We start from the raw sequence: 19509 nt of genomic DNA, 5'->3' as shown, positions 1-19509 counted from the left end.
TGTGAGTGTGCAGTTGAGCGCTGGTGCTCCTTAGGAGATCTCTCTCTGTGCAGAATGGAGCCTGTGGACCTGCTGACCGCTCTCCTGCTGCTGCTGACCACTACAGTGAGTGGACTCCTCACCCAGTCACAGGACATGCGAGGTAGGCTGGTCACTCTTATGATTGGGTCAGTTGGTGTAGCCAGTTTTAGAGTTCAGATCAGTGTTGGTGATGTTTCACGCTGAACATGCATCCTGGATATTTCCACTTTAAAGCGCCCGTATCCTACATATTTATAACATATGTATAACATTTGTATTTGTTTATGTACCAGAAATGACCTTAATTCATTTATACCTGACAATTTTCTAACCTCTCTTCATCCATCAGAATTAAACAGGCAGTTTTTGTTACTGTACCTTTAAGACTGACGAATTCAAATTAGCTCTGCTCAGATTGTGCGAACCCGCGACCCAGAAGGATAAGTGGTTTAGATGATGTATGTATGTATGTATGATTGTGCGTCATTCAGAAGCAGCCTGGGATGAAACACTCCTTATAACTTCATTGAGAGCGAATGGGGCTAAACTGCTGTAGGCTGAATAGAGAGATATGTAAACTGGTATGTGAGTTGGTTCTTGTGACATCACAAAAACGGCAAATTCAAAACAGGCTGTTTTGGCAGTGCATCTATTGATTGTATGGAGTAGAGAGTGAATAGTATGTTTTGAAACTTTAACAGTGTTTACGTACCACATCATACTTGAATAGTTTTTGCATTATTATTATTATTATTATTATTATTATTATGACTCAGCATCTAAAAAAGCAGGTTGTACATTTTGAAAAGTTTGCAGAATAAAAAAGTCTTTCTTTTGTGCTTGGGGCCGATTCCTTCTGCTTACCCAGCTAGAAATCTTTGGTTCTAAAAATATTTTGAGAATATTACACACGTTCTATTATTTTTAATTTGGGAAGCATTTTGTTGTTGTTTCCAGAATGTTCTTCTGGGAACGTTCCCTAAAAACATCACCATGTAACATATTGCTGTTGTCGGATTAAAACCTTGTATCTCCAAAATGGCAACTTTACAGGAAAAGGGAAAAACCTCCTGCACTTTTAATGTAAGTCAATGGAACCAGACTTTTCCCTGATCCATTTTGGGCCGTTTCTTTTGGTCCATTCATCATGAAATTTACACACAATGTAAAGAGCAACAGGCATTTTCAAATTATGTAGAAAACTGAAAAACGACAAAAATGGACATACAAGGTTTTCTTCTGACAGCAGTGATAATCTATTGCCCTGACAACATTCTTAAAACAAGCTCCGAATGTTGTAGTTAAAACGTTGCGTCTTAGTTGACATGTAACCTTATATGAACATAATTTGAAATGCTGAACGTTAGATTAAAAGGTTTCCTTTAAACATTATTAGAACTCGTAGGTAATGTTAGCCACAGTTATGGGAACGTTCCCTGCCAGCCGGGTATTTTCTAATTTGTAAACAGTTTGGTTTTAAAATGTGTAACGTACAGTGTCGGCAGTGTGCAGTGTCACAGTAAGTGTCCTGAGATGGTTTAGGCCTCAAAACTGACTTGCAAACAAAGAAGCTGTAACTATTTCTGAGCCTGAGGAGATAAAATGTCCATTAATGTTGTTTGATCTCAGATTTGTGATGATTTTGTGCACTTTGTCTCGGTGCTGCAGTGAGTTTACAGAGCCGGGGAGGTTCACCTCCTGAGTCAGGGCTGGTTAATGTTTAACTGTAGGCTGTCCTTCATTGTCTTCATCACTGTGTGCTTTTGTTTCACTTGTTAAAGCTGCTGATTACAGAGCAGCTCAGTAAAGATGTGTCTTCTGTGCTGCTGCACTGTTACAAATCCACTGACATGATGTCGTTCATACAGTGGCACACTACAAATCCAGATGTTTAGTTTCTCAACACTTTTCTGTAGCACTTTCTGAACACCTCAGTGAGTCTATAGGCACTCAGTAATCTGTTCATAATCGGATTTCTGCAGTTATCTGATTATTCAAATGGACATGTAAACAGCACACTAATTTCTTAGTTCAGAGTAAGGTCTAGAAATCCGATTAAGAAATCTGATAAAGAGAGCTGGATTTTAGCTCAGTAATCAGGTTTCTCAGTGCTGTAAACTCTTACTCTGATTTCTTTCGGATTTCTCAGTCTGAGCATGTGCGAGAACAGATGGCAGCATTGGAAATAAGCAATCAGCGTTGGAGCGACACTGACACCAAACGCACGCTTGACAAAATGAAGGATTTGAATATTCTTCATTTTCTAGATGATGTATGTTCATATTTTCAGGTTAATTTTCAGATTTTCAAATGGGCTGGTGTTTAAAAAAACAGCATAAAGTTCGAGTTTTACGTTATGTTAATGTCACGTCTTCTTCTGTGCGTTTTATTGGCTGGTTGCAAAGCAGAAATCTGATTACTGTCTGACTCATGTAGACCTGGAGTTTCCCCATTATCTGATTACTCAAGTGCATGTAAACGCGTTGACCGGATTACTGACAAAATCTGATTTTCTGCGGTTATCGGATTATTAAGTGCATGTAAACACACTCAATTCAGTTGAGCTCTTACTCTTTTAGCTTGACTGCATTATCTAATAACATCCAGTGTTTAAAATCTAGACACTGTTCTGCAGCACTGGTGTTTATTTAAGTCAAGCTTTCTAATGTTTCTTACCAAAAACCGCTTAATTAAACATTTTGAGGTGTTTAAAAGGCGTTAAAGAAGAGTGTTAAAAACCTAAACATATGGGTTTGCAGTGCAGGCTCATTCTAGTGCACTGAAAAACTAATACATTGAATTTTCCTAATTAAAATGTACATAATTTCCACAGTAATAGAATAAATCACCAACACAATTCTGTCATTCAGTTTAGGAAAACAGAGCGCAACTTAACAGGTTTTAAATAGATATTTTTAGATATTTAAGCAAGAATATTTTTTCATACAAGCAAACTGCACATCTCCATTTACATGCTTAAACCCTTTGCATACCTAAACGGTTCTTTGCATGGTGAAATGGTTTTATGTAGCACCAATAAGGGTTCTTCTATTGTTACTTGGCATCATAACTATAGCAGAGCCCTTTTTGGTGCTATAGGGAACCATATACAGCACATTCTCCATCAATCTGAAGAACCATTTCACCATTCAAGGGAGCATGCAAAGGGTTCTTTGAGTGTTCATGGTTCTATATAGAACTATTCCCTTTACTAAAACCCTTGAAGAACCATTACACTTTTCTCTGCATTAGACTGGGCTTCGCTCTCGCCTGCTTACTTCTGGCGTTAATTACGTTGGTGTAATGTATATTTCATTGATGTGAGAATGATGTACACATTTAAATTAAGTAAATTCAATGCAGCGCTTTTTATTTAGTGTCTTGTGGGAAGTAGATTTACCGTCTGTCTGTGTTAGAATGAACACAGACTGGTGTGGAGAGTGAATCCTCGAAAGAGCAGATGAGTTTAAGTAGAGGGTGGAGCAGTTCAGCTTTGGCCTGTTAGAGAAGAACAATAGACAAAAACTGCAAGAGCAGCTCCTCCAACAGAGGCAGAGAGAGAGAGAGAGAGAGAGAGAGAGGGTGTGTGTGTGGGGGTCTTTTAGGGCCTGTAACTTCAGTTGACACTCAGCATCTTATGACAGGGGTCACTGTGGTGATCTAACAGCGCTTAAGATTAAGTTTCATGCCCTTTTAAACCAATTCTGCAATCATGTCTGCAGGTTCAGCGCTCTTAATCCAAATCTTGTGATGTGTCAGTACCTGAGAGTTTGATACACTGCAGGTCAGAAGTTTGGAAACTGAAAAAAGCAGTAGTGCACTTTTTATTCAATGTGTTCATAATTTCAACAATATATCGTCACTGTCCAAATAAATATACGCCGATCAGGCATAACATGATGACCACCTCCTTGTTTCTGTGCTCATTGTCCATTTTATCAGCTCCACTTACTATATAGGTGCACTTTGTAGTTCTACAGTTACAGACTGCACTGCAGTAACACTGACGTGGTGGTGGTGTGTTAGGGTGTGTTGTGCTGGTACGAGTGGATCAGACACAGCAGTGCTGCTGGAGCTTTTAAACTGTGTCCACTCACTGTCCACTCTATTAGACACTCCTACCTTGTCCGTCCACCTTGTAGATGTAAAGTCAGAGACGATAGCTCATCTGCTGCTGCACAGTTTGTGTTGGTCATCCTCTAGTCCTTCATCAGTGGTCACAGGATGCTGCCCACAGGACACTGTTGGCTGGATATTTTTGGTTGGTGGACTATTCTCAGTCCAGCAGTGACACTGAAGTGTTTAAAAACTCCAGCTGCACTGCTGTGTCTGATCCACTCAGACCAGCGCAACACACACTAACACACCACCACCACGTCAGTGTTACTGCAGTGCTGAGAATGATCCACCACCCAAATAGTACCTGCTCTGTGAGGGTCCATGGGGGTCCTGACCACTGAAGAACAGGGTAAAAGGGGGCTAATAAAGTATCAGAGAAACAGATGGACTACAGTCTGTAACTGTAGAACTACAAAGTGCACCTATATAGTAAGTGGAGCTGATAAAATGGACAATGAGCGTAGAAACAAGGAGGTGGTCAGATTGTTATGCCTGATCAGTGTATATATCTCCATGAATACGGCTGTTGTCCTTTACACTTTGTGAAAATTTCATGATGAATGGACCAACAGAAATACTTCAAAATGACTTGGAATAAAACCAATGTACATTAAAGGTGCAGTGTGTGACATTTAGTTGCCTCTAGTGGTGAGATTGCAGACTGCAATCCCCCTCCTTCACCCTTGCCTTTCCAAGCGCATAGTAGAACCTGCACTGGCCATCAAGTTTTCCCTTCTTTGACAGTGAGGATCCACCCTCTCTCGCTTTTTCTTGCGCTAAATAATATGTTTGATCCTCCATTTGTCAAAATTTGGGTTCTCAAACTTCTCACAACACAAAATGGTCAGCCAGCACCGGCAGCAACCACTAATTCTTCTACTTTTTATGTCTTCCAACCAGAGCTACAGCGCCACCAAGTTCAAGCTGCCACTTCAGTGTAAAAACACGAAAGGCGCCCTCTAGAGGCAGTGTTTGGTTTGACTGTTCTGGGCTGCTCTAGAAACATGGTGGCGCAACATAGTGGCCTCTGTTGAAGAGGAGCCGCTCCCTCTGTAGATATGAAAGGCTCATTCAAAGATAACAAAAACAACGCTTTGTAGTTACAGGTGATTATATACTGATGAAAACATGGTTCTGTTTACTATATTCCATTTCTGCTAATAGATCCCCCGAAATCTTACGCACTGCACCTTTAACTTACATTAAAAGTAAAGAACGTTTTTTGGCTTTTCCTGTAAAGTTGCTATTTTGGAGGTACATGTTTTTCTATATTATAGAAAAGAATTGCATTGATGTGTTTTATTTATGTAGAAATTATGTACGTATTTAAATTGCATCACTCTTTCAAGAGTATATTACTCTTCAGTATTCAGCTTCATGTTCATCTCTTGGTATGAAGAGCTGGTTTTGCACAAATAATGATTTTCTTTTCCAAACTATTGTTAAAAGCATGCATTGAAACTCTTTTGGCCCAACAGGGGTTTAAACACATGAAGGGCTTGAGTGCTGATGAGGGCTGACATCACAACAAGGGGATACAGTGAGTGATGCAGGATGTTACTGGAAACAAATCAGTATCTGCAGATATTGGCTTTAAAAAAGTTTCAGGATTGGACAGATGATTAGATTTGACTGATAGTTAGGACGAATATTTGATAAAGCATTTGTTGTACTCCAGAAGAGGCACCTCTGGGCTACTGCACTGAAATATCAGCACTTTATTAAGTGTACTGTATTTGTAACCCTACAGAAATATATTTCTCTGTAATGCTGATCCAGGTGGATCTAATCTATGTATGCATGTATTGGCATCTTTAGATTTGTACATAAATATGTACAAAATATCAGCCCACAGTTTCCACATTGGTGCATCCTTAAAATGAGTGGCATTATTTCAAGATAGGGCTTCTCTCAGCTGTTACAGTTCCCTTCAGAAACAGTTACAGTTCCCTCAAATAACCATTTGAATCTAAACAGATCTAAACAGATTTCTATGGAAGTCCGGAGAGGCCATGAGTTACTTATAATTTTTTGGATGGATGTCTTGAGATAACAAGTTAATTATCTTGTGATCTCAAGAAAACAAAGTTGTTATTTTGAGCTGTTTAGATCTCTCCATTTTTCTGAAGGGAACTGTATCACACTCTTTAAAAAATACACTGTTTAAAAAGATGGTTCTCCAAGGGTTCTTTAGTAAAGACAAGGGTTCTGTATAGAACCATGAACACTGAAAGAACCACTTGCATGCTTGAGTGGTACTTTGCGTGGTTAAGTTTCTTTGAGTGTTCATGTATTTTATTTTTTCCCCCATTTATACGGTTTTGGGAAAGTGGTTCCTCACATTGATAGAGAATGTGTTGTATATGGTTCTATGTAGCACCAGAAAGGGTTCTGTTATTGTTGCAAGCTTGACATTGTAACAATAGCAAAGCCCTTTTTGTTGCTATGTAGAACCATATACAACACATTCTCCATCAATCTGAACCACGTCACCATGCAAAGAACCACTCAAGCATTCAAATGGTTATTTGAGAATTCATGGTTCTATACAGAACCCTTGTCTTTACTAAAGAACCCTTGGAGAACCATCTTTTTAAAGAGTGTGTTACAGTTCCCTTCAGGAAAAATGGAGAGATCTATACAGCTGTCTATGGAAATCCAGAGAGGCCATGAGTTAGTTATAAGTTTCTGGATTGTTATCTTGAGATAGCGAGTTAATTATCTTGTTATCTCGAGATGACAAAAGTTATTACCTTGAGATAACAAGTTAATTATCTTGTGATCTCAAGATAACAAAGTTAGTCCAGAGAGGCCATGAGCTGTTGACATAATTTTCTGGATTGTTATCTTGAGATAACAGATTAATTATCTTGTGATCTCAAGATAACAAGATTGTTTTCTTGAGATAATGAGTTAATTATCTTGTGATCTCAAGATAGCAAGATTGTTTTCTTGAGGTAATGAGTTAATTATCTTGTGATCTCAAGATAACAAAATTAGTCCAGAGAGGCCATGAGCTGAGGCCATGAGCTCTGGAAGTCCAGAGAGGCCATGAGCTGTTGACATAATTTTCTGGATTGTTATCTTGAGATAACAGGTTAATTGTCTTGTGATCTCAAGATAACAAGATTGTTTTCTTGAGATAATGAGTTAATTATCTTGTGATCTCAAGATAACAACGTTTTTTTAGATAAGTTAATTATCTTCTGATCTCAAGATAGCAAGATTGTTATCTTGAGATCACAAGATAATTAACTTGTTATCTCAAGATAACAGTCCAGAAAATTATGTCAACAGCTCATGGCCTCTCTGGACTTCCACAGCTTTCTCTTAAATATGCTACGTTTTTGCAAACTGAAAAGAAAACCTGCTCATTTGTATCAGAGCGTTTAGAGAAACTACTTTAGACGAGACATTTTTATGCGTACGAGTCTCAAAGCTCTGCACTGTAATGACTGTTGATTGTTGCTTTTATTCCAGATATTCACAAAAGACATGCTGTTTATTAGCAGCGTATGACACTATAAACACACTGTCATTACGTAATGCAACATGTCTGTGTGAACCCCTTAAACTCTGAGGGTCTGTATGGGGGTCCACACTTCAGTTCCTTACCCTCACACCTACAGAACCTACACAGCAGTCTCATGGTAGCCACAGCATATTTCATATATAAATAATTCATGGTGGAGCCTGAATAATAAGTCTTAAGGGGCCCATATTCTACGATCTCAAAATGATGGTTCTTCAAGGGTTCTCTAATAAAGACAGTGGTTCAATATAGAACCATGAATCCTCATAGAATCTTTTCATGCTTAAGTGGTTCTTTGCATGGTGAAATGGTCTTCAGATTGATGGAGAATATGTTGTATATAGTTCTATTTAGCATCCAGTTCTGCTAGCATCAAGGGTTCTGCTATTGTTTTATGATGTCTAGCTTGTAACATTAGAAGAATCCTTTTTGGTGCTACATAGAACCATTTTAAAAAATATACAACACATTCTCCATCAATCTGAAGAACCATTTCTCCGTGCAAAGAACCATTTAAGCATGCAAATGCTTCTTTAAGTGTTCATGTATTTTATTTTCTCCCCCATTTATGAAGATTTTGCAGTTTCATGCACCGGTCATACAGAATAAATCATAAATCATAAGTAAATTCAAAAACAGTCCTAATTCATTTGGTAACACTTTCTATGAATGTCACCTTTGTAAGCATCTATAAACACATTCATAACATGTTATAGTACATTCATAAGGCATTATAAACATGGCTATAAATATTTATAAAAATGCATTACACATTATAGCCATGCTCATTATGCATTATGAATTGTTAACATAATACATTATAAATACTGATCATAACAAATTATAAGAGCTCATAAGTCGTGTTTGTCCGCTCTAAGTAAAGTGAAGCGTACTGTACTAAAGCCTCCTCCAGCGTTCAGAGTGAGGCTTCAAGTTGAAGTATTTACTGAAGGATTTACTGAAACACTAAAACATTCACAGTAAAGCACATTACAGGCTTCAAATGTCAGAGTTTAAACTAGAGCTGCCATCAGTGTTTTACCCAATGTGGGAAAGGTAATGTTCACCACCGTTAGCTTGGTATTTGTCTTTACGCTCTCCAAGCTGGGACTGACTTCTTTGGCACTGACAGTATAACATGTTATTAACACTATGTATAATGCATTATATTAACAATTCATAATGTATAATAAACATGGCTATAAAGTGTAATCCAGTGTAATTCATTTTTATAAATGTTCATGATCATGTTTATAATGTCGTATGAAGGCATTATAACATGTTATAAATGTGTTTATAGATGCTTACAAAGGTGACATTCATAGAAAGCGTTACCATTCATTTCTGCATGATCTTTTTTGAACCTCTCTTCATCCTTTAGAATTATACAGGCTGTTTTTAAGCTGTGTTTTGATTGGCTGTCCTGGTTGCCTGGTTCTTCCTGAAATGCGGTTACTATGTCAGATTTTTTTATTTAAAAAATAGTGAGCAAGATGTAATTTTCTTTTATATGATTAACAACTGAGTAAAACATCTGTAGTTTAAGAGAGTTTAATAGCTACACTAAAAAAGATGTTCCTCAGGGGTTCTTCGGTAAAGAAAAATGGTTCTATATAGAACCATGAACACTCAAAGAACCATTTGCATGATTAAAGCGTTCTTTGCATGGTAAAATATTTCTTGTTGTATAAGATTCTATATAGAACCTTTTTGAAAAGGGTTCTATATAGCACCAGAAAGGGTTCTGCTATTGTTACAAGCGTGACATCTTAACAATAGAAAAAAACCTTTTTGTTGCTATATAGAACCATATACAACACATTCTCCATCAATCTGAAGAACCATTTTACCATGCAGAGAACCATTTAAGCATGTCAGTGGTTCTTTGAGTGTTCATGGTTCTACACAGGACCATTGTCTTTTACTAAAGAACCCTTGGAGAACCACCTTTTAAGAGTGTACTCCAGATTAAAATGATGGTACAAATGTGAAAGAACACAGTGTTGAAGAGCTGTTGAAGAATGTGGGCCGGTGCCCTGTGTGAACTCCCTCAGGGGTTTTCTGCTATTCACACACATCATTAACAAAGACAGACAGCAGAAAAGATTCATAAACCAGCTGACCCACTGTTCACATGACCTTCAGGAGCGTCCAGGAGGGAGTGGACCAAGAGTGAGAGAGAGGAGGAGTGAAAAAGAGCAGCTTAAGGGGTTGTTTTGTTCAGGCAAATAACAGAATGTATCTCATATCAATGCTGTCTAAACAAAACCTTATGTCTCCATTTTATGTCCTTTTGAATGCTGAACAGAAGCCGCCCAAAATCACTCCAGTTCCATTGACTTCCATTCAGATTTTAGATTGTTAATTGAACTATTTGATCGCATGTAATCTTTAACTCACAAGCAAATGTGGATGTTCTGTTGCACAGACCAGCCTTATATCTATGCTGGTCTATGACAGTCTATGCTGGCTTATGCTGGTCTACTACTGGTCTAGCTGGTCACCCAGCATGAGCATCCTATACCCAACATATACTGGTTTTAATGGTGATCAGAATATCAACTTTCATTGCTGCAGACCAGCATACACTGTTAGAAATAAAGGTTCTGTTCACGTACATTGTTTGTTCAAGTACAAACAGTGTTAATGTTCCCTCAAAGCTCCAACAGTGGTTTTAAGGTCTGATTGTGAACCTTAAATAAGTGTTTCCAGGTGAAAAGTTCGTATTTGTACCTTTTCATAACCGAATGTTTTAAAACAGAACAGTAAAATAAAAGCCTGGAGACGAGACGGGGTGTGTGGAGTCAGTACAGCTTAGAACATATCATTTCAGTGGATTATGGTTCAGTTATGTTCCCTGACTAAAGGTACTGAGATGGACCCCCAGTAACAAAAGAGTTACTGCCCCAGTGACAGTACTACCTTTCTTAGAGTGTTCCAGCATCCACAACACAATAAAGGCCAAAATATATAGGTCTTTTTCACAAGAAGTGCATAAACGCTGAGTAGAACAAGTTCCGCTGTTGCCTAACGGACAGTTATTAACCTCAGAAATACAGGCGTTCGTATCAATTCAGACCATCACAGAAAGCTGTGTCACTTTATCTTTGTCATAGTTGCCAAGACTAAAATTCGAGGATGTGTCTATAATGATTGGAGAACCAAACACACTACAATGTGGGAGTCAAAACTAAATAAAGGATATAAACTCTTCATGGAAAAATTGCTTCACAGCTCTCAGAGTACAGTAACGTCAGCTAACGACTACGGAGTGATAAATTGATGGAGGTGAAAATAACTATGAACAAAATTCTCGCTAAGCATAAAATAGTTGGCAAAAAGCTAAACATGCACACATGCCGGCACTCCTCCCTGCTGAGCACTCGCTGTCTCAGATACCGACAGCTTTTGAGTTAAAAAATGAAAACGGTTCCACTGAAAGCGGCTGTAGCTGCAACTTTAAATCACAAACTGCACCATTAACACTGGTCAGCAGTGGTGAAACACTGACACAGAGGTTCTTTTCCTCTGTATGACAAAGTTTATTCCTTTGTTAACTGCACAAACTCATTTTTCCTCTGCTCATCGTCAGCTGACCACTGAAACTGAAATGAGGCTGTTTTTGCTTCAAACTCAAACACTTGAGTGAGCTGCACACGCGCTAATCCTCATCGCTGTTATTGTCGTTGCTTTAGCAGAAGCAAGGAGAACTTCCGGCAGAAAAAATGTGGAAATGTGAAAAGGGCATATTGTCTCTGTCAGGACAAAACCTGGTACCTCCATTTTTGTCGTTTTTCATTTTGTGTCATAATTTGAAATCGCCAGCTGCTCTTCATATTGTGTCCAAATTCCATGATGAATGGTCCAGTAGAAATGCTCCAAAATGACCTGCATTTAATAACTTCTCCATTAACTTCTATTCAAAGCTATTGTTTGTATTAGTTGTTGTTTCCTCTCCTGAAAAGTTCCATTTCAGAGATACTGGGTTTGTTCCAACAGCGACGATGTATTTGCTTTTGATGCACAGTTACTGTTTATTTGCCATATTAACATACTGGGGGATGAAACAATATTTTATTTTATTTTTTTTTTTTTTGTTTGTTTGTTTTCTTTTATTCCCAGGCCAACATTCCTTGGCCACTTTACAGGGGACATATATATATATATATATATATATATATATATATGTATATATAATTTTTTTCTTTTCACTTCGCTATTAATGTCTCAACTCATCGTTTATTAATGATCATATAGATATAAGGTGATGTGGCACCACAACCACCCAACACCCCTCCAAACATCACCCCCCCACCCTCTCACCCACCCCCTGCTTTGAGTGAAACAATGAACAGAAATAACAGAGAAAAAAAAAAACAGAAGAAGTAAAGAGAAAGGATGAGAAAATAATAATAATAAATGATAATAATAATAATGACAAACTGGACATACAGGACAGACAAACACAGACACTTAACAAAACAATAAACAAGGCAGTAATACCCCCCCTTTTTTATGTAATTATAACGTGGGTAGTTATCAAATCATATGTAGTGGTTTAACCTTCCCCAGATGAGATTGGAGAGAGAAATCAGCTCTCAGTATATTGTATAAATTGTGACCAGGTTTCCTTCAATGATTTTGTGTTATTTTTAAAATTTGCTGTGAGTCCAAGTTGCAGTGATCCATGAGGAGGTTAAGCCAATGCTTTATTGAAATTTTGGTTCTGTCCTTCCAGTTCAGCAGTATAACTTTTTTGGCAATGGTAAGTGATATGAATATGAAGCATTTGAGGTGATTGGGTGCTGAAAGTGAGGAAAGGTCATTAAGTAGCGCTATAATGGGACATGAAGGGATGACAAGGCCCAAAATCTCTGATAGCCTGTCCATGACCTCTGACCAAAACTGCTGGGTCGGGGGACAATTCCAGAAAGCATGTTCCAATATTTTAAAAAGGAATTGTGCGCTAAGATTTGAAGGAAAATGCTGCGTCCTTTAGAAGATAAACATGGAATTTGACCGGGGTGTTCAGACTTCTGCACACATCTGTACTCACCATGGAAGGTCTTTTCAGCTGAGAGTTTATAATAAAGCTTTATTGCCGTGTGACCCGTTTCCTCTTTCCTTCTTGCCCCAGTGATTGACCTGTTGGAGCTGCGGGATGCTGGTCAGACGGCGGCGGCTGTGGAGAACGTGTCCGGAGGTTTGGGGAGTGTACAGGACCTGTTTATCACCTCCACGTTCAGGCTGCCTCCGAAACTGGGCGGAGTGCTGTTCGGCCTCTACGGCAAAGAGGACAATAAAAAATACCTGGAGGTCGCTGTGATCGGCAAGATCAACAAACGTGAGCATTTCTGTCGAACTGTTTGTGCCTGGAATCATGTAATAACACTGTAGTTCAGGGCTGGATATGATCAATAACAGCCATGAAACCTATAAGCAATTGATCAGGGCTTTTATTATCATGATAAACTGAGTCACAATATGCTTCTCTGATCATATCGTAGATATCGTCAGTACTTAAAGGGGAATTCCACCAATTTCTCAAAATGTCTGATTAATTCTGTGGTTGAGATGTAAACAGAGTGATTCAGAGTGGTTTGGTGTGAAATGGTTCAGATGTCTTTACAGTGGTGGTGATAGGAACCAGGCGTCGCCATGACTACAACACAAATATAGACATTTTATTTACTATCCAGAACCACCAGTGAACCTACACGAGTCTTCTGAGTTTATATGGAATGTTGATGATGGGAAATAGTGGAAAATCTGAAATAATAAGTTTTCTTTGGGGACTATTTTGCCTCACAACACTCTGCATGTGTCCCTCCACCATGAGTGGATTAAAATAAATGCATTAAAACACATTTTAAGCTAAAACATTATCATAAAGCTATTGAAAAACAATGTATCAGGCATCAGGCAAAACATATCTAACAATCTAACAATTTCATGTAATAACTTTCTGTGAGGGAGCTTTTATAATGGACATCTGGTTCCCATTAACACCACTGGCACATATATATATAATGTGCCAGCTTTTGCCAAATGTTCTATGTACGTTATGTTGTATTTTATTTAGATTTTCCAATATGTTAAATTCAGTAAATAAACAGTAAATGTGCCTTAAGGTGTGCAGAAGTGTGTTCTCTGTAGAGGATGAGTTCACTTACAAACAAAAACACATATTTGACGTTTAAAATTTTGTTCACACTCACATTTACATGACAATTCTTTGTGTATTTAGCTGATAATTTAAGAAATTCTGCTTTGCATAGCGTATTCTCATTCTTCATATCTCTCTCTCCCTGTCTCTCTCTCTCTCCCTCTCTCTCCCTTTCTCTCTCTCTCTTTTTCTCTCTCTCTCTCTCTCCCTCTCTCTCTCTCTCTCTCTCCCTTTCTCTCTCTCTCTTTTTCTCTCTCTCTCTCCCTCTCTCTCTCTCTCTCTTTCTCTCTCTCTCTCTCCCTCCCTCTCTCTCTCTCTCTCTCTCTCTCTCCCTGTGTCTCTCTCCCTCTCTGTGTCTCTCTCTCTTCCTGTCACTCTCCCTCTCTCTCTCTCTCTCTCTCTCTTTCTGTGTCTCTCTCTTCCTGTCTCTCTCTCTCTCTCTCTCTGTGTGTGTCTCTCTCTTCCCGTCTCTCCCCCTCTCTCTCTCTCTGTCTCTCTCTCTCCCTCTCTCTCTCTAGCTCTGTCTCACTCTCTCTAGCTCTGTCTCACTCTCTCTGTCTCTCTCTGTCTCTCTCCCTCTCTCTCTGTCTCTCTCTCTCTCTCTCTCTCTCTCTCTCTCTCTCTGTCTCAATTCAATTCAATTCAAACAAAGTATGTTTTCCAACATCTCTCTCTCTCTCTCTCTCTCTCTCTCTCTCTCTCTCTCTCTCTCTATCTGTGTGTGTCTCTCTCTCTCCCTCTCTCTCTCTCTCTGTCTCAATTCAATTCAATTCATTATACTTTATCTGAAACAAAGTATGTTTTACAACATCTCTCTCTCTCTCTCTCTCTCTCTCTCTCTCTATCTGTGTGTGTGTCTCTCTCTCTGTGTCTCTCTCTCTCTAACTCTCAGTGTTGGTGCGGTATTTGCGCTCTGATGGTAAAGTCCACTCAGTAAACCTACAGAACCCGTCTCTCTCTGAGGGCCGGACTCAGTCTGTGATCCTCCGCGTAGCTGGACTCAGACGAAGCCACATTAACATGGAGCTTTATGTTAACTGCCGATTGGCCGACTCCGCCCAGGGCCTGCCCTCGTTCGTCAAGCTCCCGCCGAAGGCGGAGTCTGTGGATGTGCGCACAGGAGAAAAGGCGTACGCCAGAATACAGGTACTCAACTTACACAGCCATGAGAAGCACAATACACACCACTTCTAAACCTCTGTGGTTGATATACAGAAGAATGTGAACCCCTTCAACTAATGACTTCAACAGAAGCTACCTGGAGTCAGGAGTTCGCAGGCAGGAGCCGAATTGCAGAGACGTCTTTATCTGAAATCTGATCTGTTTAGTCTTCAGAAACACTTGCTTTAGGTTACTGCTGCCAAAGGAGGTTTGACCAGTTATTAAATCCAAGGGTTCACTTACTTTTTTCACCAGCACTGTGAATTTAATTGGTTTGCACAATAAAGACATGACCAATTAAAATTGTTTGACCAATTAAAATTTGCGACTTACATGAAGAACAGACCACATTTTCTCCCCACTGTACGTCAGACCCTCTATGTCAGGGGTCTTTAATTAAAATTCAGTTCAGTTAGAGAAAATTTCCTCAAGCAAAGGTCCGAAACATCATAATGTCTAACTTGCATTATGATTCAGTGGTAACACTTTCTATGAATGTCACTATTGTAAGCATCTATAAACACATTCATAACATGTTATAATGCATTCATAAGGCATTATAAACATGGCTATAAATATTTATAAAAATGCATTACACGTTATAGCCATGCTTATTATGCATTATGAATTGTTAACATAATACATTGTAAGTACTGTTCATAACGATTTATAAGAGCTCATAAGTGGTATTTGTCCGCTCTAAGTAAAGTGAAGCGTACTGTACTAAAGCCTCCTCCAGTGTTAAGAGTGAGGCTTCAAGCTGAAGTATTTACTGAAGGATTTACTGAAACACTAAAACATTCACAGTAAAGCACATTACAGGCTTCAAATGACAGAGTTTAAACTAGAGCTGCCATCAGTGTTTTACCCAATGTGGGAAAGGTAATGTTCACCACCGTTAGCTTGGTATTTGTCTTTACTTTACACTCTCCAAGCTGGGACTGACTTCTTTGGCACTGACATTATAACATGTTATTAACACTACTTATAATGCATTATAGTAACAATTCATAATGTATAATAGACATGGCTATAAAGTGTAATCCAGTGTAATTCATTTTTATAAATGTTTATAATCATGTTTATAATGCTATATGAAGGCATTATAACACATTATAAATGTGTTTATAGATGCTTACAAACATGACATATAGCAAAATAAAGTACAATTCAGTAATATTTCAACATCATTTATTGTCAGTTTCTCTTTTTAGATCATGCCATGTGAAATGACCTCCCTCTGACTCACTTTCTTCTTCGACTGCTGTTTCTCGCCTCGTCCCTTCTCTCTGTGTGCGCCACTCATTCGAGTCTCAGTGCTCATCGTAATGCACAGATCTGATTGGCTGAGTAGTGTCACATGATATTTATGACGCATGCGATTGGTCTGTGAGTCTCCTGGGCCGCTAAAGCTAGAAAGGTTACGGCGATTAAAATAGGACCACCCCGTCGAAATTAAATAATTCTCCATAGTTTATCGGTTGTAGGTCCAGGTCCACATAGGACAGCGCCTGGGTCTGGACTTGGATCCCGGTCCGCCTATCAGTGACCGCTGCTCTATCTGATATACATTTAATCACTTATCATATCACAGACACATCAAGTGTCCGTGTCATCAAAAAAATTTGATGTAGTATGTAAACTATGTATGTAAATGTAGTAAGTTTCAAAAAATACCATTCACTCCCAAATCCGTCCAATCAGTTTATGGAAAATAAGCTGCAAAAATCAGCCCATTTGAATTCTTCATGGTTATGATGCCAGAGGGATTACAGAGTTTGTGTTTCCATTACTGTATAAAAAATGCACAAGGCTGCCTTTAGTGCGTGCGTTAACAGACACTTAATAATTTGATAACTGCAGAAAATCAGATAGTCAATAATCCGATCAAAAGTGTTTCGCTGCAATGCTGCTCGCTTATTTCCAGTACCACCGTCTGTTTTCGCACATGCACAATCTGAGAAATCCGAAAGAAATCAGAGTAAGAGTTTACATGCACTGAATAATCAGATAATGTGAAACTCCGGGTCTACATGAGTCAGACAGTAATCAGATTTCTGCTTTACAACCAGCCAATAAACTCACAGAAGAAGACGTGCTGTAAACATAATGTAACACTCAAACTTTACCTGAATATATGAACATACATCATCTAGAAGATGAAGAATATTTAAATCCTACATTTTGTCAGGTATGTAGTCGGTTTCAGTGTCACTCCAAAAGAGCTTTGCTGCAACGCTCCTTGCTTATTTCCGGTACCGCTGTCTGTTTTCACACATACACAGACTGAAAAATCTGAAAGAAATCAGAGTAAGAGTTTACATGCGCTGAGAAATCTGATTACTGAGCTAATCCAGCCTCTTTGACCTAAGAAGCTGCAGTATGCTGTTTACATGACCATTTGAATAATCAGATATCTGCCGAAATCCGACTATGATCGGATTATTGAGTGCATGTGAAGGCAGACATTGTTGGATCAGAGTGCATGGCAAAGCTTAATACTGATTTGTTTACAACTAATGTGTGATGTTAATTCCTGTTCATGAGTTTGCTTCTTAAAAATGCTCGACTGTAACTCAAACAAAATAATCTGCAAATGTTCAGCTTTGTCAGAGCATGCTCTTTATGTCAAAATAAATTAAAAAAACAGCTTTATTAACGGAAAAGAGTGGATTAAACGGCAGAAATAGCCACATTTCGTGTGTCAGCCTTGAAAGAATAATGTCTTTTGTGCAGTAGAGAGGGTTTAGACACAGTTATTTGAAGAGACCTCTCTGAAGGATCATTCAGTTGCATGGGCGGCGACCGCTTGGCTGCTGTAAGAAATTCTTCTGAAGTTTTATAAAACATGCAGCGTGCAGCATAAGGTGTAGTGAGGGGCTCCAACACCAAAAGCTGTTGCTTGTCAGACTCTCTATGCCATATATATATTTAATCACTTTAAAGAGCCCATATCATGTATCCATATCATCAGAAAATGTTTGATGTGGTATGGAAACATTGTTCAATTTCAAAACGTACCATGGACTCCCAGGTCTGTTCTGTCTGTTTATGAAAAATAAGCTGCAAAAATCAGCCCATTTGAATTCTTCATGGTTGTGATTTCATGGTTATGATGCCAGAGGGGTTACGGAGAGTGCATATCCTCATTGGCCACAGTAAAGTAAATCAGCATGTGCAATCTGAGATTTCAGTGTGCTGCTGTGATTCCATTACTGTATAAAAGATGCACGAGGCTGCCTTTATTGCTGGATGCACTTAGTGCGGAAGCTCATTCAGAGCACATGGCGAAACTTAACACTGATTTTATTCAGAGTAACAATAAAACGCAACTAATGTGTGGTTTTTATTCCTGTTCATGAGTTTGCTTCTTAAAAATGGTCGATTGTGACACAAACAAAATAATATGCAAATGTTCAGCTTTGTCAGAGCATGCTCTTTATGTCAGAATAAAGGCAAAAAACAGCTTTATTAACAGAAAAAACTGGATTAAACAGCAGAAATAGCCACTTTTCTTCGTCGGCTTTGAAGGAATAATGAAGAAACCTCTCAAAAGAATCACTCACTTGCATGGGCAGCAACTGCTTGGCTGCTATAAGAAATTCGGTAACACTTTCTATGAATGTCACCTTTGTAAGCATCTATAAACACATTCATAACATGTTATAATGCATTCATAAGACATTATAAACATAGCTATAAATATTTATAAAAATGCATTACACGTTATAGCCATGCTTATTATGCATTATGAATTGTTAACGTAATACATTATAAGTACTGATCATAACAAATTATAAGAGCTCATAAGTGGTATTTGTCCGCTCTAAGTAAAGTGAAGCGTACTGTACTAAAGCCTCCTCCAGTGTTCAGAGTGAGGCTTCAAGTTGAAGTATTTACTGAAGGATTTACTGAAACACTAAAACATTCACAATAAAACATTACAGGCTTCAAATGTCAGAGTTTAAACTAGTGCTGCGTCAGTGTTTTACCCAATGTGGGAAAGGTAATGTTCACCACCGTTAGCTTGGTATTTGTCTTTACTTTACGCTCTCCAAGCTGGGACTGACTTCTTTGGCACTGACATTATAACATGTTATTAACACTATTTTTATAATGCATTATATTAACAATTCATAATGTATAATAAACATGGCTATAAAGTGTAATTCAGTGTAATTCTTTTTTATAAATATTTATATCCATGTTTATAATGCCTTATGAATACATTATAACATGTTATAAATGTGTTTATAGATGCTTACAAAGGCGACATTCATAGAAAGTGTTACCAGAAATTCTTCTAAACATGCAGTTTGCAGAATAAGGTGTAGTGAGGGGCCCCAACACCAAAAGCTGTTGCAAGTCTAATATAAATCTTACGTTAGGATATTCTAATAAGCACATTTTAGCGTAACATGGCCTACTTCTTCACTCTTTACTCTCTTTACTGTTGTAGGAGATACAAATACCACTTTCTGTGTCTGTCTGAACAGCTTGCAGTGAACAG

At 38.4% G+C, this 19509-nt stretch overlaps 1 protein-coding gene across 1 annotated transcript in view; it reads left to right on the top strand.

Moving 5' to 3' along the window:
- thbs3b (thrombospondin 3b) overlaps nt 1–19509 on the top strand; it is a 51886-nt gene continuing 32377 nt past the window's right edge. The window contains exons 1-3 of the mRNA XM_036565922.1: nt 1–142; nt 12810–13016; nt 14731–14984. Coding sequence (XP_036421815.1) covers nt 55–142; nt 12810–13016; nt 14731–14984 — 549 coding nt within the window. The 5' untranslated portion in view covers nt 1–54. The remainder of the gene's footprint in view (nt 143–12809; nt 13017–14730; nt 14985–19509) is intronic.

This window comes from Colossoma macropomum, unplaced genomic scaffold (genome assembly GCF_904425465.1).
Source record: "Colossoma macropomum unplaced genomic scaffold, Colossoma_macropomum, whole genome shotgun sequence".
Taxonomy (NCBI): Eukaryota; Metazoa; Chordata; class Actinopteri; order Characiformes; family Serrasalmidae; genus Colossoma; species Colossoma macropomum.
Note: the sequence above shows the minus strand (reverse complement) of the source record. Positions and strands in the feature narration are given on the sequence as shown.